The 27,449-nt window shown below is 44.0% G+C and overlaps 2 protein-coding genes across 3 annotated transcripts in view; one reads left to right on the top strand and one right to left on the bottom strand.

The window, feature by feature from the left end:
• Positions 1-466: 466 nt before the first annotated feature.
• On the top strand, positions 467-2,866 carry LOC104627502 (carbohydrate sulfotransferase 8-like). The gene is made up of 2 exons (XM_010295788.1): positions 467-566; positions 2,055-2,866. Exons 1-2 carry the CDS (start codon positions 467-469, stop codon positions 2,864-2,866), a joined length of 912 nt encoding a protein of 303 aa, XP_010294090.1.
• A 4,245-nt stretch (positions 2,867-7,111) lies between these two features.
• The window catches only part of XDH (xanthine dehydrogenase), a 51,522-nt gene continuing 31,184 nt past the window's right edge, over positions 7,112-27,449 (bottom strand). For both annotated transcript variants that reach the window (XM_010295786.1, XM_010295787.1), the window contains 18 exons: positions 27,218-27,337; positions 25,560-25,656; positions 23,464-23,588; positions 22,592-22,725; positions 21,027-21,114; positions 20,312-20,398; positions 18,689-18,880; positions 18,045-18,190; positions 17,383-17,464; positions 16,688-16,783; positions 15,847-15,975; positions 14,766-14,840; positions 13,847-13,899; positions 12,590-12,704; positions 11,865-11,930; positions 9,261-9,449; positions 7,855-8,022; positions 7,112-7,454 (listed from right to left, as the gene is read on the bottom strand). In XM_010295786.1, the coding sequence (XP_010294088.1) occupies positions 7,404-7,454; positions 7,855-8,022; positions 9,261-9,449; positions 11,865-11,930; positions 12,590-12,704; positions 13,847-13,899; positions 14,766-14,840; positions 15,847-15,975; positions 16,688-16,783; positions 17,383-17,464; positions 18,045-18,190; positions 18,689-18,880; positions 20,312-20,398; positions 21,027-21,114; positions 22,592-22,725; positions 23,464-23,588; positions 25,560-25,656; positions 27,218-27,337 (2,013 nt within the window). In that variant the 3' untranslated portion in view covers positions 7,112-7,403. The remainder of the gene's footprint in view (positions 7,455-7,854; positions 8,023-9,260; positions 9,450-11,864; positions 11,931-12,589; positions 12,705-13,846; positions 13,900-14,765; positions 14,841-15,846; positions 15,976-16,687; positions 16,784-17,382; positions 17,465-18,044; positions 18,191-18,688; positions 18,881-20,311; positions 20,399-21,026; positions 21,115-22,591; positions 22,726-23,463; positions 23,589-25,559; positions 25,657-27,217; positions 27,338-27,449) is intronic.

Raw genomic sequence — 27,449 nt, 5'->3', positions numbered from 1 at the left:
CCACAGAGGCGGGACCCATGGCCCAGCACTCGCTTGTTCATCCCCAGTCCCGGGGCACAGGGCTCCCCGCAGCAGCCTTCCCCTAAGCAGTATCGGGGGACCGGGGACATCTCACCCCATGTGGCTCTGCAGGACCCTGCACGGGGGCTGTGGGCACAGGGCTCGTTTCTCACAGGGACCGCAGCCATCTGGTGTGGCCGAGTGCTGAGGTCGGCAGGGACCTCGAATTAAAAGGCAGGTTCTGCCTCAAAAGCTGACGCTGTAAACATAGGGCAGGAGGCACCTTTTGTGCCTCAGGCTGTTTCCCTGCCCCCAGCCGAGCTACTGCCCAAACAGCACTTTAGCCCAGCTCTGGGTGTGCTCGCTCTTAAATAAACACAGGAGGTTCCCCAACACCCTTCCTCCGGGTCCCCACCTGCCTGCCGGCACGGCGTTCGGCTCCCAGCGCCGCAGCGGCACCCGAGAAATGCGCTTCCTTCCCCGCCTCGCCATCTCAGCTGCCCTGGGCATCGCCACCTTCCTGAGCTGGAGGCTGCTTCTCCGGAGCCCGGCCGCCGGCCGAGGAGGTAACACCTGGGCACCGAGGCAGTTCTGCACTGCTGGCAGCATTCTGTGCCGTGGGAGAAATGACCTGGAGCTTTTTTGGGAGGTTCTTGGTGGGCAAATGCCTATGGCACAGAAAATACTGTTTGCACGGCCCCAGAGGCAGAATAACCTCCAGAGAAAGCCCTTGCCGTGGAGTTCTGCAGCTTTATGTCCTTAGTGGGGTCATTGATCTCAGGTGTGGTGAGGAAACCGGGTGTCAGACTGCTGGAGGTGACTCCCAAAACCTTTGCTGAGAAGGGTGAAATGCTGTTGGGAGGGCAGGAGCAGGGAAATCAGTGATCAATGCCTCTCTTGCCTAAAAAATGGATCCTTCCCCTCTAGTCCCAGTCAATCCAGGGCAAAGTCATGACTAGATTTTGCAGACGTTGTCAGTCTGGGCGAAGGGCAGCCCAGGGTAGCTTCAGGCACCGCTGCACTTCTTCCGGCGCTGCCGGTGTCCTTTGCCTAATTTTAACTGTGCTTCTCCTCCGTGTGCAACAGACTCCCCGAATCAGTGGGAAATATTTAACTTCCCAAGGACCCGGGAGAAACCATCAAACTGTCTCCCCGGGCTGCCGAATGCCTACGCTGAGCAGATGAGGCAGACGTGTGCTGCTGCTAAAAAAAATCCTGAAGTAGCGAGGCAGGCATTCATCTTCTGCATTCACACCCGCTATGGCCTCTTCACATCAAAAATAAGAAGATAAGGAACAAGAAGCAAAGCTGAAATTTGAGAAATTAAACCGACTGTCATAGAGTCTTTATATTTGCTTTTGCCTTTTGTATTTGCTTTGTTGTCTTCTCGCTTCTATTTGCTTTTGGTTTTTATTTGCTTTTTGCTTTTTGTTTGCTTTTGCCTTTTTATCTGCAGGAGAAAAAAATTTACATATGTAAGTGATGCAAGAAGTTACGTCATTTGGGTTCCTAAATCGCCCCGAGCCATTAGGAATCATGTCTTGCTTTCGCATATATTTGATAGCTGATGTTAACCAATTAACAGATGCAAAAGCGTTTGCAGGGGGTTGTGTATTTGTAGCTACAAACCAATTTACCGCTCCTGGGTCTCTCAGAGTGTTTCTGACTCTCTTTGCTAAACCCACCTCGGTTAAGCTCAGTCAAAAGCGAGGAGTTAAAAGCAAAAAATATGATTCAGTGGAGAATGGGGCCCGTGGCACACAGCTACGGCCGAGATCAGTGCTCAGACGCGGCGGTTTGGGGAAAGCAGTGTCCGGGTGCCCATGAGCTGACGCATTCATGGGGACAGAAACCTGTTTCCCAGGAAAAGCGAGCTTTTCGCCAGGCAGGGCTGGTCTCCCCTCTCCTACCCCTCTTTGTTCACCCTTATATCCTTTCCACGCTGGAATAGCTGGAAAAGAGCCTGCCGACAGTGTCCCACGCTGGGGTGCCGGCTTGGGGCAGAGGTCTGCTATGAGCTTTCCTCGTCTCCATCTTCAAATGGTGTTTCCCAGGTGACCTGGCCCCCAAGGCGGAGGAGGGCTTCACTTTGACGCTGGACACCTTCCTTCACGTTCAGCAGCTCAGGAAGAAGAGACTGAGAGCTTTCTGCAGCCGATCAGGCAAAGTCACCACACTGCCGAGGAGCCGAGAGGAGAGAGCCCGCCTGCTCTCGAGTTTGAGGGTAAGCACCAAGCTGGACCTCCTCTACTGCCAAGTGCCATCGACGGGGACGGAGGAATGGCAGCAGCTTTTGGAGAAGCTAGAGGAGAAGGAAAACGTGACGCTTCCGGTGCCGCTTCCCTACCCTCGGCGGCACGCTCTGGAGACGCAGCTGAGCGAGTTCAACCTGACGGCGACAGAGGCCATGTTAGGGTCTTACACCAAAGTGCTGTTTGTCAGGGACCCTTTCCAGAGGCTGATCTCCGCGTTCATGCAAGGCATGGGCAGCAGCCCTTCCTTCAGCAGCTTTGTTCAGGACGTTTTAGACAGCGGACAGCACAACGCCAGCGTGACGTGGAAACCGCTCGTCAGCCTCTGCCGGCCCTGCCTCGTTCGGTATGACTACGTGGTGGTGTTCGGCTTCCTCAGGCAGGAGCTTGGTCATCTGCTGCGGCAGGCCGGGCTGGCTGCGGACAGCCTCCTCCCCGAGTTCACCGACACCCAGGCGAGCTGGACCTACAGCTGGTTATCAGAGCAGATGTTCAGCGAGCTGTCCCTCCAACAGAAGCAGAAACTCTCTCATTTCTACCGTCGGGACCTTTCTGCTTTCCCGTTTTCTAGCAGTTTTCTGTCAGACCTCCTCAGCACCCCAGAGACCTGGTAGCTTTACCCTGGCTGGAGGGACTGTTTCAGAGAGCCTTAATCCAAACACAAGCACTTTGAGATACCAGCTGAGTTACAGACAGACCCTCGCTCCGTGGCTGCGTGCTGCACGCTTGTCCATGTCACCGCTCCATAAGGCACGCCAGAGAGCCGTGACGGACCACTGGCAGGGACAGGGTATCAAGGCTCCTCATGTGGCTGCGTTACGTTTAAATATGGCAGGATCAAGCTCTAGGGAAAGGCATGGCTTTGGGGCTTGGAAAACTGCATGAACTGAACTGTCATGGGGTAAACAGCTCTCAGCAGAACTATTTTGGGGTAGGTTGGGTTGGACCCACAGCAGCATCCATACATGCTCTGCCTGCGCTGCCATTTTATGTTCTGGGCTCCCTTTTGGGCCAAGAGGTTTGGCAAATGGCTTCTTTGTGACAAATCTCCCCACACAGATGCAAGAAGCCCTCCCAAAGGAGCACGTCACCTGGAATCCCTCTACTCTGCAAAAGTAGGTGAGATACGACATAGGGTGGCAGACCCTCCCGGGGAACCACTGGTGATCTTCCCACGCTGAGGGAAGGCCAGGCCCAGCCCATCATTTGGTCTTATCTGTTCTGTGTGAACTGTTCCTGCTTTAGGACCTCACATCTGTGTGTTTAGGCTCAAGAGGGCCCGGGGGATGAGGCAAGCTGCTTGCTCCATATGCAAGTTTTGGGTGAGATTCCCCCCTTTACAGGGCCGACTCAAATGGGCCAAGCCTAGCTTTCGGCTCTACTCACTAGCAATGGACAAGGATATGGCAGCCTGGACCGGGACCACGCAGCCAGCCAGCCTTCCACCTTGTCTGGTGGGCCCGGCGGAGGTGGTTAGGAGCATCAAGATGCATCACGGTGCTGCTGTGGGAAACACCATGTGGCTACTGTTAAGATCCTCCTGGCAGAGGACTGCAAGGACTGACTCTGCTTGCTTTTGGACTTGGATGCCAGCGTGGCTGAGTGGAGGCCCGGCCTCTCCATCTGGGCAACCACCAGCCCTCGCCCAGCCTTGGCCACTGAGCTGGATCTGCCCTGTAGCCTCTGGGAAGGGTCCATCCTTGCCAAACGCCAAGGATGAGCTGAAGTTGTCTGGCTTTCAAACCGTGACAGACTTTTACCATAGCATACTAGTTTCCAGAATATTTTTTAGCTTTATTTTGCAACGTTGTGACATTCACAGAGAATTCCACATACATCCATGTGACAAAGACACTGATTTGACAACACTCATTACAGAACAATAATGAAAGCTGCTGATTAGAACTGACCTAAAACAATTACCAAAAACTTGGCCTCCCTCTCTCACCGAGGGACACGCGATTAACAGCATTAAGACATAAGATCAGATGGCCTCCTTCTACCCTCCCACAAACTATCCAGCTACAGCAATTATTACTTGTGCCATTATTGTGCGTAATACTTTACAGTCTAGCAAGATGGCGTAGTTCCTCTTCAGAGGATACAGTTCTAGAAGGAGAGAAGCAGCAAATTTCCAATTGTATAGAACATTAGTCATGCATCCATGCTGTATTTCACTGAAAAGTAATAGGAAAGGAACATTTTTCTCTTCGTAACTAGCTTTCCCTTCAGTGACTGCCAGCTGAAATCCCACGCAGCGAGACGTGCGTGAAGAGACCCGACGCAGCACCCAGCGGAGGACAGTGCTGTGCACTCACAACAGGAGAGCTGTTCTCAGACAGCTGTGTAGTGCAGACCGCTTTTTAAGTGGGGCTATCCTATAACAGTACCATCTCTTCCTGCCAGCCCTCCGCAGCGGGTCCTGGTCCTTCCCGAAGGTGCCTGGCACCGAGTTCCATGGGAAAGCAATGTATGAAATGTTAAGACACCGAGAGGTGAAATGAAAACCTCAGCTTCAAGTTCCTCAGGGTCCGTGGTCTCACCCACAGCCCAGCCAGGTATTACGTGTATATCTCTGCAAATTCCTATTAGTCTCCAAGCTTCCCATTTTCCTACAGCCTCAAAACCAGTTTCGGTAATTACTTTGCAACCCTGATTTTATACCATTGCCCCCCGCCTTGGGTGTTTGATATCATTGATACAATTTACATTCAATTCCAGTGCACCCCAAAAGGAAGGTGTTTCCTCCTTCCATCAGCTAGTGGCCATGGAAGGAGAGGGCCCTGAGCTGGGCTCGAATGCAAGGACTGGTGCCTGGGAAACAGTGGGTCACTGATGCTGCAGCAAAAATGGCTCCACAGGCTAAGGCCTGCCCTGAACTAGCCTGCTCTGACCATTGCATGTACACATAACTTGGCAAATGCATTTCAAATTAATGCACAAAGCAAATAACAAAAGAGAGACTTGATACATCTAATTTTTAAAAAATTTCACCTGACCAGGCAGCCACTGTGGCTGAGACATTGCAAACCCATTCTGAAATGAAGAAGAAGGTGCTCCCAGACCCGCAGGGAATAAAGAGCACTTACTCATCCTGCTAGTGACATCCCGTCACGTCCCAGGACCCTCCCAGGGAGCAGGCCTCTCGTAAACGCTGGCGGCTTTCCCCGAGATGATGCTGGAAGCTCCTCGATATCACACTCTTTGCTTGTAGCTCCCCATGTTTTGCATTAATACACATTATGTTCCCATTGTACTTCCTCTCGGCCTGGTCTGAATAAGCAAGTCCAGCGATCCCATGAGGTGGATGCCGCAGAAACAATGCCGATACCAACCTACCTTACAGACTTTGTATTTTGCATCCCTTCCTGGACATTCAAGAATGTGAATACACAGGCTCCAACAGCTGCTCTTGCACACAAACGATGACATTTTCTTCTCTAAGAGGTTTTTTTACATATTGTCAACTTGCAGGAGAAAACAAAAATGTGTTCTTGCCCAGTACCTCAGAGCTTAAGAAACACCAATATTGTATTTCAATTAATAAAACAATTACATAGCAAGACTAGCAGGCACAAAATACTTTCTGCAACTCACATATAGAAACGCCCTTCTTCTAGATGGTAGAACCATAATATTTTAAGCTGAGAAATAAATTTACACGTTTCCAAGCTATATACCCTGGAGTGCTTCAAAAAAAGTATTTCAAACTGTGCATACATTGTTAAGTCCTAAGATGGAGGCCAATTTTAAGCAGTTTGTGAGAGTTTGCTTAAGAGTTTATGTGAGCAAAATTTTATATAAGGCAATGGAGTTACATCCTCTTGCACCATATTTTTTTGATGGCCCTAGGAGTGCACAAATAGAAAAAGGACATTTTCATAAAGCTGTGGGCCAGAGAAACGGATAAAAGTTTGCATATGATGAGCAGGTACAGTACATAGCTGACATCTAAAGATAACATTATGCTACAGTGTTAAATCTGACAGTGACAAAACCTGTGAAGAGGGATGCCCAGCAGTAAATCCAACATGAAAAAATGCATTCAACCCAGAAGGCTTGAGGTCATCACATAGTCAGCACATTTTTGAGACGAGCAGTCCCTGTAGCAAAACGTACCCATTCTCTTACATACAGCAAAACTAACAGTTGTCTTGAAAACAAGTCAAGGTCATAGCATGACAGCAAGGGATTGACCCTAGAGGGCACCCAGAGCCAGCTAATCCCCAGCTGTGTCCATCCTCCTCCGGTCCCTTGCCTGGGCTGGTATAAATTGCCTTGGGAACAACAAGGAGTAACTCTTTCTATTACTCCAAGGTCTCTGATGTCCTTTCCTATTTAAAAGATGGGGAAGGTGGAGGTGTGGGGTAGGAAAAGGCTGTGTCAAACGAAGCAGCATCTTGCTGGAAGTCCTCTTGGTATCTCTAGTTTTTATGTTTAATCAGAGAAGACAAGGTAGCACGTGAACTAAGAATTCGTTAAAGCCCTGGTGCAGACAAAGCAATCGTCATTTAACTTCAGATAAATCAGCTATCAGTCATAATGTAGGGTTTTTCTCTGAACCACTTTTGTTACATAGGTAAGACCATCTTCGTTAGCTAACATCACAATTCCTCCTCATCTTCCTCTAGTGTATATCTGGCTTTGTGTGAAGAGGGGACACAATGGGGTCCAGCCCTCAGTGCCTCTCATGTCTTCCCTTATCTCAGCTAGAGGACTGGTTGTCTGGGTTTAATGCATTTAAGTCCTTCTCGGCATAGCATCACAAGGTGATCCACCTTTCCCCCAGAGCAGAAAAAAAAAAACCCCAACAACCAACCACCCTGCCATTTCACATTGGCTGGTAATAAGCACGTCTTCCATCCTTGCAGCAATTTTAAATGAAACTTGTAAGATTTTTCAATTATCAATCTGGATAACATCACCTTCCACTTACTCTTCATTTGAATTTACATCACAGTTATAATCTGGCAGCAATTCCCTCTCCTAGAGAAAACAATGATTGGACAATTAAATGTGAAAGCTCCATGAATCAGTGGATGAGCCACATGAGCACAGATTTTTTTTTTTTTCATTATAGTCCTACTGCCTTGTCATCCCTCTGGTGTAAGCTCAGTTTCATGAGTGGAGTTGGCTCCTCAAACTTCCCTTTTACACACGCACAGACCATGGCTTAAAGGTCCCTGGCTCAGCAGAAGGGCACTGTAAAGAGAAAAAAAAATTAAGTTACAAACAAATGAGGGTCCCAGCCTGGGTTCAGCATACCCCACCAGGCTCCCTTTGAGATGAGTGGCTTTGTACTGTTGAAGATCTGAGCTCATATCCCAGTCTTTCAAAACACAGAGATGTCTGTCTCAAGCACTGCTGTTAGAGGCTGTGCTTGGCAATGGGAGCCCCAGCAATGCTGGTCTGTGGATTTGTCTCTCACTTGGTGGCATGTTAAACAAAGGATAACACCCATGAAATAAAAACCATCTGCTTAAGCAGGGCCACCGCCTCCCCATCCTGCCCTAATCCCAGACCTGAGCCACTGTGACCAGCACACGCACGCTGTGTGGGCAGGCTGGTTAGGGAGCAGGCTATGAAACCAGAAGCTGTTTACCATTTTGGTGAAGATGTCCACACAAGCATTGCGGATCCTCTCTGGGGTGGCAGGGCTGTCCAGCCTGAATGGTTCGGTCAGGCCAGAGTCCTTTCTTGCTGAGTAGATGGCATCTTTAATGGCATAAAACACTGAGGCAGACAGGAAGAGAGGTGGCTCTCCCACAGCCTAAACAGAGCACAAACAATAGTGAGGCTGCAGCCCAGAACAGTCCTGGCCCTGGAAAGACTAATGAGGCTAACAGAAAGATGAGCAAGCCCTACATGACAATAAGGTATCATTTGCATTCCTCATTCCCTCTTTGTAACTTCTCAGTCTCCCAGATGCGATCAGGAAGGAAAGGACAAGCCAAAACAGGCCCTTGCCTTCCAGATGTGAACCTCAGTCTACCAGTGAGGAAACACGAAGCTAAAACAGCCTCCAGTCTGCTAGGTGTGATCAGTGAGGGAAGACTGAGCTAAAACAGCCTCCAGTCCATTTAAAGAAGAAACAGTAGGAAAACACAAGCTTTCTGACACAGCAAGACTGTTATGAAGGAAAAAGGAACTAACGCATTCCCACAACCTTTTGGATGCTGCTAAAATTGCAGCAAAGGGAATACAGATAAGGCAGTGGTGAGCTGTCTCGGCACAGAGCATCATGCTCCATCACTGGAGGTCCTTGCAAACCAGCAAGAATGCCTCCCTCAGGGATTACACAGGTATTATCTAGTACTGAGGTCCCTGCCAGCCCCTTTTTTCTTAATTCAGTCATCAGCACTAATCACCCAAAAAGTTCTCCTCATTGATGAAGGTGTTCCTGTGGATGGAGGGGAAATGGGAAAGTGTAAGGACACAGGACAAGCATATACAAATAAGGATGCTGGGTGGCCTCTCTAAATGCTTTGTTCAATGACAAGTAAAGCAAATTCATTGATGCTTACATCCAGCCCCACTCTGTGCAGCCCTCACTGCAGAGAGCAGCACTGACTGCAGTGGAAACAGCTGAAGGACACATGGATTAATAACGGACCTTTAAGAGTGATATGAGCACTGTGAAACAGTAAAGCAAGCAAAAGATGAAAACTCACACAAGATCTTGGTATACCAGATCTGGGGAAATGACACTGCTGGAAATGTTACCAGCAGTGGTGGCTCTGGTGCCAGGGAAGGCTGGCAGCCTCTGTTTACAGCAGGACTGGCACAGCAAAGCCACTTCAGTTCTCCTCTAATGGCAGGTTATTTCAGTTCTTCCTAACTATAAAGGATAGTACACATATTTCTGGTAAGGAATGGGAAAACATTCTGACCCCGGAATAAAGCCAGCATGACAAAATTAACTATTTAGACACACGCATCATTACTTTATCACACTCGGCTTCACAGAATTATAGAGCAGTAAGAGGCCTGCGGATCTCGCAGGAATACCTTGGATGAATAAACCGCCTTGCTGTTTGGACAGTCACGGAGCAGGGACACATAGAATTCTGTTGGGATGTCTCCAAACGCTGGGATTTTGTACATCCCAGGCCCTCGAGTATACAAGTTCCCTTCCGGAGAATAGCGCAGCTCCTCCATGGTGAAGAGCCCAAGGCCTTGGACAAATGCTCCTTCTATCTACAAACACATCCAAACAAGGTTACATTCTTTTTGTTGTTCTTCCCTGCACAAGAACAAACAGTGACGACTTCCACCAAAGTTTTCAGCCCTCTCCTCCTGACTAATTTCCTATTTTTCATCTCTAAACCTTGTCCCCTCTGCTGAGTACAGCTTGGCACATTTGCACAATTCCTGTGTTCCCATATAGATGTGGCTGCATTTCCCTGGCAGGTGAAGCAACTTACAAATACATGCAAACAGATATGCTGTAAACACAGTGGACAGATTTCCTGATGAAGTAAGGAAAAAAAACCCTCAACGCCAAAATATTGATTCCTTCATAGGCAGATTAACACTGAATCATAGAATAGTTTGGGTTGGATGGGACCTTTTAAGGTCATCTAGTCCAATTCCCCTCCAATGAGCAGGGACATCTGCAGCTAGATCACGTTGCTCAGAGCCCCGTCCAGCCTGACCTTGAATGTTTCCAGGGATGGGGCAGCTACCACCTCTCTGGGCAACCTGTGCCAGTGTTTCATCACCCTCCATGTGAGAAATTTCTTCCTTAGATCTAGTCTAAATCTACCCTCTTTTGGTTTAAAACCATTACCCCTTGTCCTATCGCAACAAGACCTGCTAAAAAAGCCTGTCTCCACCTTTCTTAGAAGCCCCCTTTAAGTCCTGGAAGGCTACAATAAGGTCTCCCTGGAGCCTTCTCTTCTCCAGGCTGAACCACCCCAAATCTCTCAGCCTTTCGGCATGGGAGAGGTGTTCCATCCCTCTGAGCATTTTTGCGGTATCCACTGGATGTGTTCCAAAGGTCCATGTCTTTCCTGTGCTGAGGGCTCCAGAGCTGGGTGCAGGACTACTGGTGGGGTCTCACCAGAGAGGAGTAGAGGGGCAGAATCCCCTCCCTCGACCTGCTGGCCACACTGCTTTTGATGCAGCCCAGGATAGGGTTGGCCTTCTGGGCTACAAGCACACATTGCCAGCTCATGTCCAGTTTTTCATCCAATGAATGAATTCTACTTGCTGATACTTCAAAGGACAAGAAGACTAAAAGGACTGAAGATGACATATCTGAAGACAAACTACTTTATGCTTTCTATTTCAGTATAAATGCTTTCTTAAGTGTGCATACTCTTAGGTCACCAGCACAGACACCCACAAAAAAACACTCCCATATCCATTCAAGTACTAAAGACTTCTTTGCATAATTTTTCTACTCTAAATTTTAGGAGGGGGGAAAAAAAAACAAAAGCAAAAACCACAAGGGGAGCAGCTATGAGAGGAGGATGTGCTTGAACGACCCAACATGAAGAAGCTCTGCTCACTGTGCCCGTAGAGAGATCTGACAGGTAGACCAGTCTAAAGATTTGGCACAAACATTCATTAACCCAGCTCTGTGTACTTGGGTTTCTGCAGTCATACAACACCCTTTCTCTCCTGTGCCCTCAGATCCCCTGCAGTGATTCATGGAAGGACAAAGTAAATTAAGATCTCTTTGACAGGCTCTGTATAGCCCATCTCTTTATTCCCAGACCCAAACTGATAGGCTGCAAAGACAGAAAGGCTCCTTCTCTCCTTGGCCACTTCCAAAAAAGGTGTCTTTCAGAAAAAATGTTGCTTTGAGAGAAGTTTCATTTTAACTACAGCAGAGCTCTGCAACTTGGGCCCTCCTGTAAACCCCAAATCCTGCAGCAGTTTCACTGGGGTTCCAGTATATCAACACCTAGAGTTTGCAAGGGAGCTAAGAAGGCTAGATGAGCATGTGCAAATGCCTAACAATTCATCTTTTGGTATATCAAACAACCCTGTGTTTATTACCTTTCTTTGCTGAGAAGTATCATTGCGATTATTACTGCACTGAGTATAGAAGTAAGCTTGTCTCTGCCCAAGGAATTTGTAAGTTAAGCGACTGGTTCAACTTCCTATTGAGCACCCTACATAGCAGTAGCTGGAGGACAGAATCTATTACCCCAACTCTTTACTCACGGAACTAAATGGGCCTTGATATTGATAGATAGGAGTATAAAAATCAGGTGTAGGATTTAGCCTCACATGTTACATTGTAGAAACTAAGCCTGGGATGAGGTTATTCCACCATATTAGTATTATGTGGATTCATTCCTTAGGCAAGGCAGATGCTGAAAAGCACCATTGTGGTGGTAACTGAAGAATATCCTGTAGTCTTAATATCCAAGGCAAAAAAAACCCCAGCAGGATATTCCCCAATATAATTAATTCAGTGCCTATTGCATAGTGTAGGTCAAACTGGTTTTCATAGCTAGCCTAAAATGCCTTACTGGATACCCAAATTTACAATGCTCTGTTTGCAAAGGCACAACCTGGAGAGGAACAATGGCTCTAGAAAAGCCTGAGAGTAGTGTGATCACTTTAATATACTGGAAATAGCAACACTACTTCACTTACCTGTCCTATATCTATGGCTGGGTTCAGACTGGTACCAACATCCATAACAATGTCTGTGCGAATGTTCTAAAAGGCAGAAATAAATAATAAATCATCACAGAACACTGAAACTGGTACAGCATGGTCTTGTATGAGGAGTACTGTATCCAACCACTACCCACACTTGGCCAGTGTTCAACAACCTATCTCAGTTCAACTCTTCATACTGATTTCTAATCTGAGTTCATCCCTAAAGTAAATCAAAGGAACTCACTGCAGTTTTCCACAGAGATCCCATGGACCCAATTTATACTAGTTCCCAGCTGCTAGCATCAGTGCTCTGTACCTGAGTATAACCAACTAGCTCAGATTCTGATTAATATTTTTTTTCCTTTTTTCTTTCTTTCTAAGAGTCTTCAGTGCTATTTTCAATGATTAACTCAATTCCAGTATGTTTCTGTTCTTTTGTGCTAACAGAGTGCTGCTATCTCTTACTTAAGCAAATCCAGTAACTTTTGCAATCATTCATTAAGCCTCCTAATATCCCTGCAGGGTAGATAATTATCATTTTATTATACTTTACAGATTGTTGCACTGTGGAACAGAGGAGTTAAGAAATTTACTGAAGGTCACACCAGACCAATGACAGAGCTAGGGACAGGCTGACACCCAGTATTTGTTGTAACTCCCTGTGAATGTTTCCTTCACCTAAACACAGAAGGCTATTTCACTGCTGACCCCCTCACCTTGTGATCACCTGTCAGGCAATCTATCTCAACCTCAGAGCAAGCAACGCCATAACTGAAGTAGCAGAATGGTTTCCCTTCATTCTTTTCAAAGTCGTAGCCAAGGTCAGGAATTCTTGATAAAATGAAAAACAAAACCACATTTCATTGCAGGAACAGTCCAAATGAATACAAACACATTGCAACTTATCGAAATCCTTATTCACTTTTGTTTCATCCCTTCCATCAAGCCCATACAGAAATGAAAATTGTAAACAACTATAAATAGAAATCTTCTAAATCTGCTCTGTATTCCAAAACCTGACTGAAACTATCAAACTATTTTAGCCATCTTTATTTTCCCATGAATCTCAGGGCTTGTGAAACTCATTCCCACCAACCCAGTAGCAAATCTTTTGCTTTTAGAGTGCAGTTGAACATTTCTTGTAGGTCATTAAATTTCAGAGCATAATCAAGTTGAACCAGAAACTGGATTAAGCTAAGAACTGATTTTAAGCAGAGTTCATGGCAAACTTTGTATCTGGTTACTTATACTTTATCTGAAAAATGGTTTATTAAAATACTGGCAGTCACTTGGTTAAGAGAAAAAAACCACATTTCAGAGATGCAACAGAAATGAGCTCATATTGTATGTTAGTCCTAAATAGGCTATTCTCAACACTGTGTTTAGTTTTTTATGTCAACCTCTCTGCGTCAAAGATGATGGATCTCTGTTTTCCTCCAGCAGTAAAGCTAAGAAAAGTGCCTCATTTCAGAACTGCACAGGAACCAGCAAGAGTTTAAAGTGGGAGAATGAAATTGAAAACACTGGTATCTGCTCATGCCACAACAGACAAGATACTGCTCCAGCCAATTGCCATAAGTAGCTTTGTCCTCAAGGACAGCCCCTGACCCCTTTTTACCTACATGACAATTACAGTGCAAAACTAAGTCACGAGGCTGACACAGAGCAGAGCCCCAGGCAAAGCTCTGATTTCATTTATGCCTCCTCAGACCTAGGTCAGCTAGAGTAAAGTTAGATCTACTTCAGGTTTACATGAGATCTGAACTGGCTCTGAAAGCTGCACTCTATCAGGAACAGATTCTCCCCAGCCAGAAGAGTTAACCTCAGCTTAACATTTCTAGGTGGGAAAGGGAATGCAGCCTTACATTAGAGCAGTGAAAGAGGGATAGATAGAAGTCCTCTCAGAATTTCCCTGGATGCAATCCATGCAATCGAGCAAGAGCTGTGCCTCTGCAGTATGAATATTCACTCACCTATAAAACCCCGTGGCCGACAGGCTAACACAGTTCTCGTAGGCAGCTTTAATCTGGCAAAGTGAACATGCGTTTGAAAACAGTAATTAATTGTCCAACCAGTCCCTGCAAAATAGCTACCCCAAAAACATTTCCAGGAGAGCATGAATAGAAGGTGTCCAGTGACAGACGGCTGGCACACTACCCAGCACCAGTGGTGCCAAGGGAAACATCATGATGCAGCTGCTTCCCCAAATAGCCCCGTCAGCAGCTACCAAGGGCAGAACTTGTCCACCGACAGAGGGATAAGACTTGCTCTTGTTTATTTGGCTTTGAGCTACAGGTTAGACTTTCAGCCTCAGAGACAAAGGTTAAACTGACAGTCATCTTGACTTCAGTGAGGCCAGGGGAAATCGTATCCTGACTTCCAAATCACAAAGTCAAAGTTCCTCCCATGAAGACAAGAGCTTGGATCTGAAAATGGCCTGAGAGCGTTACAGCAGATCAATCTCTTATTATTGAGGGTACAGAGATATTGCAGCCAAGGAACACTACAAGAGGTGGATGGCAGCTCAACAAAGACTCATCTGTGTCACAGAATCCCTGCACTACACATCAGGCTTCTCCCTGCCCCAGACTGTAGCCTGACTAGAAAGGCTATGTATGTATGTAACCACTGAAGACTTTTATTTGGTCAAGTTTGTCATAGGCAGGCCCCAGGATCCGGAGATCCTGTATCCAACTCAGTATTGGAGTCATAACTGATGTTTTGGGGATGACACCTTGCAAGATTTGGTTACTTCCCTTGCCAGGTTTCTGTTTCACTGTCTTTGCTAGCAAGATGCAGGCGGCCTAGAGGATATATCTGCATACAGGGTTTGCCAGTTAAAACAATCTCTGACAACACCGACTTGTCTCACAACAGATACAAACAGCTTACCCAGTCTTCCCAGGATCCTTTGGGATTAGACTGTTTCATCGGCTCAAGTCTTTTTAAGATAGTCTGACATGCATTCTAGAAACAAAGAAAGAGAGAAGCAATATTTTAAGATTTGAAAAGTCAGCTTACAGTATTAAGAGCCCTATAAGAGTTTAAAAGAACCTTCTGTTTAAATCAATATTGCCTTTTGAACTTTGGCATATCATAAAAAGGAACAAAGTTCACTAACAGATGTCTTGCTATATAGGAATAAATATTGACTGAAAAGGATTTTAAAGCAGATTGGCTGTGCTGATAGCAGAAGGGAACCCCAAATACAGCACAGAACTTTCCAGACCATGACACAAAATATCTTAAGTCCACCCATTTATACGGTATTTATCTGTACCAAGTCATAGCAGGACATCTTAGCATATCTAGCAAGATGATCCTGTAACACTGAAAAAAATATTCTTGCCAAAATTCAACCTACTCAGACAAGCTGTGCAGAGAATAAAAACAGCTTGATGATTTTATTTTACAGGTTACACTTCCCCTCTTTAAGCCTGAGAACGACCAGTACTAAATTCCTGTTTTCAATGGAAAAGGCACATACCCTGTGCATATATTGCATTGGTAACTCCATCATGTCAGAGACAGTCATGACCACGCCATGTTACAGAAGGATGTTTGTGGTGAGTGTATAAACACTTAAGAGGTCTTTGGTTCTGGAGCACAGCCCAGAAACCATAAGCTATTAATATTTGCAGTACAAGATATTTGTTACAGATAAGGTTGCATTAATTACTAAAAAGCTAGCTATTTAAATGGATGTTTTGTTCTGTTCATTTTGAGTAATCACAAACGCTCCATTTTAGAACTACAGAAGGACTGAAGGAGAGTTTCGAACAACTTGAAAAAAATATGGTCATTCATCTGATCTACCCCCACCGGCAGGTAAAGAAGTTATGAGGTATCCTTAGCCTGGAATTGCCTTTTGATGGTGACGTTTTCCTTAAGTAATAGATAAATACACACCAACTTTTCATGTTCTGGAATCCTAGCTTATAACCCACTAGTTTAAATATCTTGGTTTCCATACATGGACAGCCATTCCATTGATGTCTGCACTGACAGAGGCAGCTGTCGGGGAGGTATTTGGGACAGTGTTTGTGCTGGTCTCACTGATGTAAATTTTGGAGGTTGGGATTCCCAGTGATCTGCTAGCAACCTGCAGAGCAAAGGTAAACAATTGGTAAGCAGCTCGTCTTATACATGGGCATTATCATTCATTGCTTACATTGCAACTTCCACCCTCTCCCATCCTAAATTTCATTTTTCTTGAAGACTCAGTTGATTCGGTGACTGAGAGCTAGCCAGCACATTTTTAAGTTTACCCTTCACAGACTGAATGTGTGCAAGCACATACATGTACACTTATGTCACAATGACAGACATTCACTTCACTATTGTGAGACTAAATTCTTCTCTCAACAATTATAAGAATCAGAGGATAAAGAGCCGTATTAAATTTCCCTTTCATTCCCCTGCCAAAGCAATGTTGCTCCCTTAGGCCTTTTTAACTACAAAGGTGTTGGCATATATAAATATGTTTGCAATATGACTATTTTTTGTATAAAATATATGTAAATGGTAGTTTTATGGGATTTAATGGAATTGCCAGAGAAGCTGGATTGTAAGCATAACCTGTGTTATCTACATAATAAGAGTTAAGATGGTGAAGAATCTAATTCTCATACTCAATTGTGATAATACTCTGGAAATCTAGCACTACTGCTGAAACAATTAAAAGGAATTAGTCATGATTCGTTACCCTACACATGCACACAGAGGAACTATCAAGCTGTCTGAGGTAATACTATAGAGTGAGTGTAATTTTCCTGAAAAGATTCTCATTCAGTTAAGTCCAGACTCTTTATTACCTGAATCATTTTGGTGTGAAGTCCTTGACCCATCTCAGTCCCCCCATGTGTAAGTAACACAGAACCATCTGTATACACATGGACCAGAGCTCCAGCCTATAAAAGGGAACATTAATCCAAGAGTCATCATAAATGAGCGAGTGAAGTACTTAGCAGATTTCGGTTACAAACTAGAGAGAGAATTAATTTGGAACTAGACCAATGTTGTTCTTCAGTATAATTAAAGCCACTAGTTTACACTTGAGGTGAGTTTGGTTTAGCCTCACCGACTCAGTAGAAGATCCAATGACATAACAAACCTCCGTCAGTATTTTCAGCTCAGAAAGCAGGTGAAGCAACCCAAACCTGCCGCTCTGAAACCGAGATGCACCCTTCACCTGAACTTGGTAACACCACTGACAGTCCATCAAGTCAGGTGAAACACAGGAACAGTGTTTTGACTGTTTAGGAAGAGGGAACAGGCTGGGAAATTAACATAACACAATACCATGGAAACATAGCTGCACTGTGGTGTCTTTTTGGACAGTATAAACTGGTAACTGTTGTGTTGCTCATTTTGGTTTGAAAAATGTGTGCTCTTTCTTAACTAATTTTCTCTTCTCTGAAAAGCTCCAGTTGGTACAAATGGAAGAGGGCCTGGGAGAGACAGCATAAATCTAGCTTCTCTACTGTAAAGATGAATGACACTTACGGACCTGGTTCAGAAATGGGATAGTGAAACTGATCCCAAATTTGGTAGGAATGATGCATATCCCTCTCTTCTTCCAGCGATTCTGCCTGCAAGGAAAGAACATTATTCGTATACTCATGAGGCTTTCATCGCAACTCAATACTATGCTCCTCTCCAACAGCTTGGGTATCAAAGAGGAAATGAAATACCTGAATACAGTATAGACTGATTTAATCAGTAACTTTTATGGAAGATTAGCTTTGTTTATGGGTCCCAACACAAAGAAATCCAAACTGAGGATGGTCCCCCAGGCATCATAGAAGCAATTACCTGGACTATTAACTATTCAGTTGTATATACAAACCCACTAAAAAAGACTATGAGGCAGTGGAAAGCCTAAACAAATTGCCTTGATAGCCGTTTGAAAAGCCTAGCTTGGACTTAACAGATCCCCTCTCCTTTGTTACATTTCCCTTACAAAATCATGTCATGCTAAGTCTGATTCCTGCCTTATTTAAGCTACCAGAGCTCACCGATAGAGGTTTCTTCACACAGTGAGCATGAAGGTATTTCAGAAAGAGAAGTCACTCTGCAAATATAAGGTCTGATGTCACATCGCTCAAGTTGCTAAGAAAACTTCAGATGTTAGTAGGCAACAGGTGCACCCAATAACTCCAGAACACCTACTTGTTGAATTCTTCAATTAGTTTCTTCCTGGCATGATAGCTAGAGCTTGACAAACATTCATCCCAGCATCTTTGAAGAGTAAATCCCTCCAATTTTTGGTTAAAATGAGTCAGGTCTCCTTCATTGTAAAGATTGAGCTTCCGCACCTTCCCAAAGAGACATATAAAGGACATGCCAAGTTTAATGCTTCAGACTAGGTCTTTAATGGATGACAACAAAAGCATGTTGGTTCCTAGTCTTACTCCTCTGCTTACTCTACAGAACAATAGAATTAACAGACGTATATCTGTTTATGGGGAAATGGGAACTAAGACATTAAGGCTGGGAATTCTCAAGACAGATTAGGGCTTAAGCACATTGTTAGTAAGATTAAGGTACCTAGTGCCTTTGGACTACTTTTTTTTTTTTTTAATATCTATTCTTAAAGCAAGTGTTACACAATTGAGGTTACTGAGGGAATTTAATGAAGCAGAAGATAATCCATGCTATAATGTTGCTGTCATACAGAAAGTTTGAGATCCTGCTAAGGGCTTAGCAAAAATGAAGCAAAAGTTCTTATGCTTAATGATTTTCTATGGTTGTGTCCAGTTTTCAGAGCTTGTTCAAAGGCAGCACTGCTCTGAAACATGTCAGTGGATCTGTACCTCCTCAGGTGGCAGGCCACACTTCCGAGCAAGGTCACTCATCCAGCACTCAGCAATCATCATTCCTTGGGGCCCTCCAAAGCCACGGAAGGCTGTGTTGGAAGGCAAGTTGGTCTTGCAAACAATGCCCACGCTGCTGACATTGGGGATGTTGTAGGAGTTATCCAAATGTAACAGGGCTCTGTCTATAACCTGGTGAAAAGAAGGAGTGGGGATGGACATATTTTACATGAATCACGTCAGACTTCTCACTAGCTGCCAAAGCCAGGCTGGAAAGCTCTTACAACCACCAGCACTTTCTCTTGCACCCTGCAGTTCTGCAGTCAACACAGATGGATGAACACTGAGGTGCAGCCAGTACTCCCCCCCATTTGCAATGGGCTGTCACATGGTATTCTCCTGAAGGACAGCACAGTAAACACACGTCTCTGTTGATACTTATGACGCCGGGGCAGATTGAGCTTCAAAGTCCTTTGTTGGCCCTGGGCTCATGCTGAGCCAAACTGCTACTAAATGCCATTACCCACCTGGAAGAACCAGAATCTTCTTTTAATTATATTGAGTAATCTGTTACTGGAAAAGAAGTCTCAGTGACATCAAGTGACTCAGCAGCTGGGCTATGGCAGTAAGGGCAACTATGTGAAGTAAAGAGTTTTCAATAGCTACATCTAACCTGCAAGATTTGAGAGCTTTGTCCACTAATTGTCCAAATTGGGAAAGGGCCAGAGCTTCTTTTTGGCTTGTGTTGCCACATTTCCCTTCCAGCAGCAGCACAGAGGAGATTATGCACATCCCAACCTTATTTCAACATGGAGCACTTTCCAGTCGTCTGATTCAGACACAGTCAAAAAAAATCCAATTCACATAGCTGTACTTTCAACCAGGCCCTTAGTTTATGCAAAGACACTTGCCTGCCGTTCTGCTCTGCACAGCACCAACCACATTACTAGCATTGAATGTGGCTCTAGTAGAGAGCTCTTGCAGTTCTCTCCTACTGAAAGGGACTCATTTTTACAGAAAATTATCAAAGACTCAGTGCACTAGAGAAAGAGAGCTAGAATAAAGGCTCTAGGCTATTGGGTTGGTCACTCACACAACAGGAAAAGGACTTTTTTTTACTCATCAGCACAAAAATTCTTGGAGACAAACTCCAAATTCAGGCCCATTCTTGTCCTTAGTGCTTGTGAACCCGATGTCAGCTTTAGCCAGTCCTTAACAAGCTTGTTGATTTGGGCACTCTGCCCTGATCAGCCTATTGAGATGGATGTTTCTTATTCCAAGGAACTAGCTTTCCCCAAAGCTGGGGAACTATGAGTATCTTGCATTGTGCAACAGGTTTCCCATCACAGCCCTCTGTAATGCAAAGCAAACTTAAACTTTCTTGTCCCTTTTGCCTAATCCAAGTTATTACAGAATCAATAAAAATTATGTGGCACATGCCAAGGCAGGTCAGTTGGCTCAGAGAGCAATTGTAGAAGCTCCAAAAACCCACAAGGTCTGTTTTCAGTCATGTCAGAGAGCAGGATGTGCAAGCAATGTGGTAGACAACTCTTTGAAGTCAGAACAAAAAGCTGCACAGGGAAATGTGTTCTGCCTAGTTAACCATCAGAAAATTTTACTTACGCCGTAAGAGAGGTCTACAGAGTTGCCCCCATTGCTGTAGTATGACACTTCCAGACTCTTGACTTTCCCATTCTTCATGAAACCAACCTGTCACAAGAGAGTCTCCTCAGTAACCAGTTTTCTACAAAATGTTCTGTTTCATGCTTCCCTCCAAAAACTGAATGGACCTCATACATGCAAAAATCTGTCCTCTGCTGCAGCACAGGACAACCACAGGCAGCAACTGAAGAAGCTTCCCAGTAAAGGGTCCATGTATGCATCTTAATCTTGCTCCAGAGAACTCTTCTAAACTACGTGCTGGCCACTTGTCACAACCACACCTTCCTTAACAGGTTTTGGCTTTGAAAAGCAGAAGCAGTTGGATGGGGATTGAAGAGGAAAGGAACTTAACAAAACACACAGTAGTGTGATACTGTAAACAAATGTGAGAGCATCTAAAAGCAACACGACTGTCAACAGGGGCAAAGTCTTGGTTGCAAAAAGGAGGGAAGTATTTATGCTGAGGTCACAAGAAGGGACTCATCCGAGTCAAAGGAACTTCTGTAGGATTTAACAGGAAAAATACTATAACCCAGCTGACGTGATCCGTTTGCAGCAGGGAAGATCAGCAGTGAAACAACCAGAGCAGCAATTTTTGTCACAGTATTTTACTACTTGCTGATGTTTCGGGTGACAACACTGAGACAATATGCATTCATTTTGTATGTATGCATACCTTGTACTTCCCCAGGAAGGGATGTCTCCCACCAGTTAGCAGCATGTCCTCATCTCGATCCAGCATGCACCTTACTGGTCGGCCAGTTCTGTTAAAGGATACATTTATCAGACAAAGCCTGAAATGTACAATACAGTTCCTACAGAGCAAGACTGTCCTCTTTTTGGTGAGCATTGTGAGTGGCATTCCAGAGTGGCAATGGGGAGTTAGGGGTAAACTGCTTGGTCTATACATCTTCCTCTTAAGAAAAGGGTAAGATCGAATAAAAAAAAAAATTAAGATCTTAGAAGCTGGGACCCGTTCATGAAAACTCTTGTGGAGACACTTATAGTAAAAAGGACAGTTTCTTAAAGAGGCACATGCTGATAACTGAGCAACCACTGTTTTCCAGACTTTCTCAAGGCACACTCTTGGCTTTGCAAGAGAGAATGCCATATGAATTATATAATAATACTAAGTAAAGTACTAACTAACCTTCAATTTGACCTTGATTTGTATTTGTTTATTTATTATCCAAAGAGGAAAACAAAGAGGAAAGGAGTTGCTGCTCTTCATTTTGTAAAAATTCTGCCTTCCTAGTGCCTCTCTTCAGGTTATACAAATATCTAGGGAATGCCATAGATGTTATTTCATAAGCTCTGGGATATAAAACAGTGGTTTTCCTGGCAGAGATGAAGGGAAGAAAAAAATACATATGTATTATTGATTTAATTAGAGAAAGCAGGTGGTTTGCTCAGAACAGGAAAAAGAAAGCTAATTTAAGTACAGGAGCTTCATTTTGGCTGTTCTCTTCCAAAGGTATTTTATCAAATGGCTGCCACCTTGCAAGATCCATCTAGCACTGCCAGCAGGGTGCATCCTCACTTACAAGGGCAGTATTGGGAAGGGCAGTGTTACATGCAGTGCACAGATGTAATCTCAGAGGCCATGTTCACTCACAACCACAGAAACTTGCCCATATCAAAACTCCAGAAACCAGAAGCACATTTCCAATCTACACTTCACAAATGGTTACAGTCTAGGTTCATTCCCTGAGCTTTTGGGGGTTTGAAAAGTGTGGGTTTCTGGTCAGTGGCCTGCCATCCTTCTAGGGAAAAATCCAAAGAGAGAGTTTGCAGAAGAGCAGAGAAACGGTGGTGCAAGGATGGTGTAGTAGAGTTTTGAGCAAGGAAGAGACTCTCATACCTCTATTATACAAAAAAACAAGCATGGCGAGTGCTGGATTTTGAAAGGGTTTGGAGTAAAGTGAAGGGGAGAGGCAGATAATTTGAGATACAGGAGTTTTCACAGAGCACCAAAGGAACAGCAGAGTAAGGGGTTTTCCCCCTTTCCTCTTAAAAGCTGTCATTCCTGCATAAGCTTAGCCCCTCTGAGCAGGTTCAATTCATCCTACCAGATAGTGGCCCATTAGACATCTCCTTTGGGAAATCCCAAGCTTGCTATAAGCTGTACAGTAACAAGACATGAAGAGTCTTGAAAGTGTTCCAGCGCAAATGGTGCTCCAGAAAGAGGCAGGCTGGGACAGCCTGAAAGGAAAAAACGCTGTTCCCCACACCCAAACTTACTTGAAGGCTGCAACAGCCACTGCAGTTGTCAAAATAGTATTTCTAGTCTCTTTTCCCCCAAATCCTCCTCCCATTCTTTTCACTCGAACCACAACTCGATTTGAAGGGAGTCCCAATGCATTAGCAGCAAACTCCTAAAGCAAAACAGAACAGCAGAACATGTACAGAACTGAACTGTTGTTAAGAACTAAACAGGAACACAGCGCCTTTCTGCAACCACTGCAACAGTGTGAATACTCTGTTACATTTCAGGTCCTATCAGTCCTGCAATTGGATTTGTTGCAAATGCAGCCAATGAGCCCAGTATTTCACCTCTGAGGTGGGAAGACACACAGTGCTTCAGCAGACAGCACCAGATTCAGGAAGAGACTGACATGAGATGAGGTTACCAAGACATGGGTCTGATTTAGCACAGGGTTTGACATCCGTACCACTCTGTCCATTCTCCTCACTCTATTATGAGATCTTTGGACAGTCTTGGTGAGTCAGTAAACAGGCCAAAGATGCCCCATAGTGCCAGTAGCCTATCTCACAAGATGGCAGAATTAGTATACACTTGTGTTTACACCACCTCTCTTTCTGACACGTCATTCAACAGCCATGCCTACTGACCAGCTGGCACCTCTCCAGAAGAGGTTAAGCATGTAATCCCTGCTGACAAAGATGTGCTGCCAACAGAAGCATCTCTGTCATCTGCAAGCAGATTCAGGACACCAGTAGGATGGATATGGACTTTAGATCCCATACCCAACTCTAAGCCTATGTGGGTTTTTTTATTCAAGACAAGGTAGGACCAACTGTAAAACAACCTTTTATCTAGTCTGAAACTGAGAAACAAATGCCTTTTAGGCAGCAGGTCAATGAGACAATACCTGTGTCTTCGTTGGGTTTTGGGTCGACACAAAGAGTTCCATCTCACCATCTTCCCCCCTTGGCACAGCCACAGTACAGTGAGTTTCCAGATAGAAATGCTCCTGCCCACCAAGGTACATCTCCCCTAGAAAATTGAAAGAAATGCCCCAAACATAGGGCCCAGGTGTCCTTGGTGTTATCAGGTGTCTCCCATCATGTGCTGCCTGCAAGCTGCTACCCTTTTACATATGTTAAGTAACAACCCTTTGCACTGCCCAGCACTAGATATCCCTAGCTCTAAAATTGACATTTCTGGTTCAATGTTTAAAAAAACCCCAAACAACCCACAATACCAAAAACCAGACATGCCCCACCTGCACTTTCTAGAAATCTTCAGTCCAAAACACAAGTGGCTGGCATTTCAAAAACAAGCCTGCACACCATGCCATTGACCAAGCATCCTTGAAGATGCAATGTTTGGTGCCTTTCAGACTACCCTGATAACACCACTGAGATGAAGGATAATGATAAATCAAGGATAGTCTAGCTGAGCAGATCAAATACAAGGTTACAGACTTTGAAAAAGGGGAACAAAAACAAAAGCCCAAAATGCCTTTAGAAGATCTAACTGAGAATCAACTCCCTGTCACTGCATGTGGCTCTTTCCCAGGACATCTTACCTGGCAGCACTAAGGGTACAATTTCCAGTAATGATACACACTATTCAATGTCAGAATCAGCCTCCTTTTTCTCAGTCATGGCCCATGTCTATTCAGCTACCATGAAAATTAACATTCAGAGCAGTTCTCAAAATCTTCTTCCTCTCTTCCTTTTATTCAATTCAGAAACAACAAAATAGCTGCCTTCATTAGGTACATCAGTGGGAAATGCACATTTGTGTGAGACAACTCCTACTCTGGTACATAGCAGGGGCCTTTCTCTTGTCTCCTCGAGGGGGTTGGCCTGGCATTCGCACAGTATTGCAGCCTTTTAAATAACCTGTTCTTCTAGCTCAGAACAATTTCTGTCTTGCCTGGCACAGTGTTTTAATTTTGTATACTATAGTACACTATAAGAAACAGTTAAACAACAGCTTATGACACCTTTGAAGCGCCCGTGCCAATCACTGACTGCAGAGGAAAAATCTCAGCAATGCATACCAAAATACAACAAATGACAGACCTGGAAATGGGTGTTTCAGTTAAATAACTCCCTCCTTCCCTCATGGGGAGGTAAGGGGAGCACGATTCTCTGTGATCTTCAAGAATAATCCCTTCACACAAGGCTTTGTGTCTATAACTGATTTAACTTCCCTCTCAGATCTGTAAGAGGGATACACCACCTTCTTATCGATAAATACGTAGTCCTACAAAGGTCTGATGTTTGAGACTCTTCCTCTCAGGAGTTACTGATCAGTAATACTTACACCAAGCGACGACATGGGTCTGAGAAAATTCCAGTTCACAGCTCTGGCACCCTCCCCTCCTAACTCATAGAGGTCTTAAACAGTTGTTGATAATTGCTATGTTTACCCATGTCTCTACAATCTGCTTGGCAGACTCCAACAGAATGAAACCAAGAAGCACACCAAAAAAACCCCATCCTCAAAGACAGACCAACAGTCAATGCTGAGAAAGTGTTACAGGGCACTGCCATGTTCTTCATGACACCTACAGCCACCAGTGTTGGTGTATCAGGTTTTCACATGCATGTATGTCCTATTTTCATCAGATACAGTCATATGCCAGGTTAAAGGAAACTGACTGTCTATAAGATTATGTCTGGACAGGGAAAAGCTCCTATATGGATACATATCAGGGGAAAAAAAAATCACTTTGTAGAACATTTGCTTAAGAAAAATGTGTCCTTACATCGGAAAAAGAGTGTTTACAGAGGCACAGCAGGGAGTATCCAAGTCTGTTTTAAACTGAAATGAAATCTTTCACAAGTTGTTTATATATAAACAGTTAGCTGAAACTTAATATGAAATTAATTTAGCCCTGAAAGCCTTACTTTCATGAATTCAGTGTCATATACTTAAAAAGGAGGCTGATAGCTTGACTTCTTTTGTTGCAGACTATCCTATTTTCAAAGAAATATTAATGCTTATTCTCACCTTCCAAAATGTGATCAGATTCATCAAATCCTTTCTTCACGTCTCCCTTATTAATCCTCTTTATAGATTTAAGAAAGGATCGTTTCTCAATAGCTTCCTAGGAAACATAATGACACAATGAATTTTTGGGGAAGCAGAGTAAAAACAAAGCTTCCTCTGACTGAAGAAGAAATATCCAAGATAAAAAGCACAAGAACTTATCAGACACTAACTATGGTAATAGCCAATCTTGACTTAAAGCAGTACAAGATAATTTTGGGCAACACAGCAATTTCACAATAAACACCATAATTGGACAATCTTAGATTGCTCCTTGTGACCCATTTTACATTATGGACCCAGAACCTCAAGGTCTGTAGCCACCAGAGCTATGACTTACAACATATGTTAACTATAATCTGTGGTCCAGAAGCAGGGGGAAAGAAAAAAAAGGTAAAAAGAAAAGAGACAGAAGGAGAAAACTGAATCTCTCTGACAGGATGAGAACTTCTGCAGAAATATTTTACTTCTGAGCTGATATACAATATTCTTTATTGGGGCAGTTTACAAATGCATTTACTTTTTGCCAAAACCAAAGCTTTCCATAATGAAAAAAAAAAAAAACCCACAGAATGATCAAACAACAACAAAATCAGCACATTTTTGGCTCCACTCTCATCTTTCCTGGTTGAATAAACAACTAGAAGCCTCAGAAAAGGGAAAGTTCTCACACATTGTTTGTGAACCCACAAATCATACAAACAACCCAAAACCTCCACCCACAGATGACAGTAGCAATGTCTGTACCAGACAATGCACAGACTCTTTGTATTTACATGGATACAATTCACATTACAAAACACACGGTACAAATTACTGACCATTAAAGAAATTAATTAGAATCCCATTGTTCTAATTTCTCCCCAATGAGAATGGCTTCATACATTTTTTCTCATTTCTAGATGTGAATGCTGTATTAGATATTATAATTTGCTTTTACTGTCACATAGGGAAATCTTGTCAAGAAGCCTTCTAGTAAAAAAAAAAAAAGCATGAAATGATCACAAATTGTTGACATTAATTTCTTCAGCTTTGAGAAGAGCCACTGCATGGCTGTGTCCATGCAGTCAGTGGAAATGCTCACAGTGGAGAGTGAACTCCTGAAAATTAATCTCATCAGTTTAGAAACTAGACAAGTGATCTGCAGAAATCTCAGAGAATCAGTGCAGTGACAGAGCTAGAAGAGATGTTTTCACACCCTATTATTGAGTGTTATAAATCAGAGAATGAGGAATGAGTGAATACCAGTGAAGACAGCAGGGTCATACCAGAGAATATTGAAAGCAAGCAAGTGGGTAAGTAACAGTAAGTGGGTAAGTAATTAACAGTGACCTTGTTAATTTGAATAGATTTGTGCTGAGCACAATATATCTACCAGAGTTTGGTTTATTTGTTTTAGCTTTAAAAAACACAGAACAAGTTAATGTACTCCCAGTCAGTACCACTTCAAAGGTGTATCCTCTTTATATTTAAATATACAGATTATTCCTTCTATCCATATCCTGCTGCACCCACGAAGACTAACAAAACATGTGGCTAATCCCATGTGTGAGAGTAGAAGTTAACTAGATATGAGGGGGTCCCAACCTAACTGCAAAAGCAGATCTGAGCCATCTTACCTGAATTGTGACAATAGGTTTGAGTTCTTCATACTTAACCTTCACAGCTTTAGCTGCTCTTCTGGAATGTTCTTGTGTGTCCGCAAGAACTGCACCGATGATATGACCAACACAAGTGACCTACAGGCAAGATTAGGATGCACCATCATTTGGTGTGTATATATGCAGTAACTGAGAGGCTCAGGATAATTCTCTTAATCTGCTCCTTTGTGCAGTTTTTCATCTGTTTGTT

Source organism: Phaethon lepturus, unplaced genomic scaffold (assembly GCF_000687285.1).
Source record: "Phaethon lepturus isolate BGI_N335 unplaced genomic scaffold, ASM68728v1 scaffold9151, whole genome shotgun sequence".
NCBI classification, from domain to species: Eukaryota; Metazoa; Chordata; class Aves; order Phaethontiformes; family Phaethontidae; genus Phaethon; species Phaethon lepturus.
Note: the sequence above shows the minus strand (reverse complement) of the source record. Positions and strands in the feature narration are given on the sequence as shown.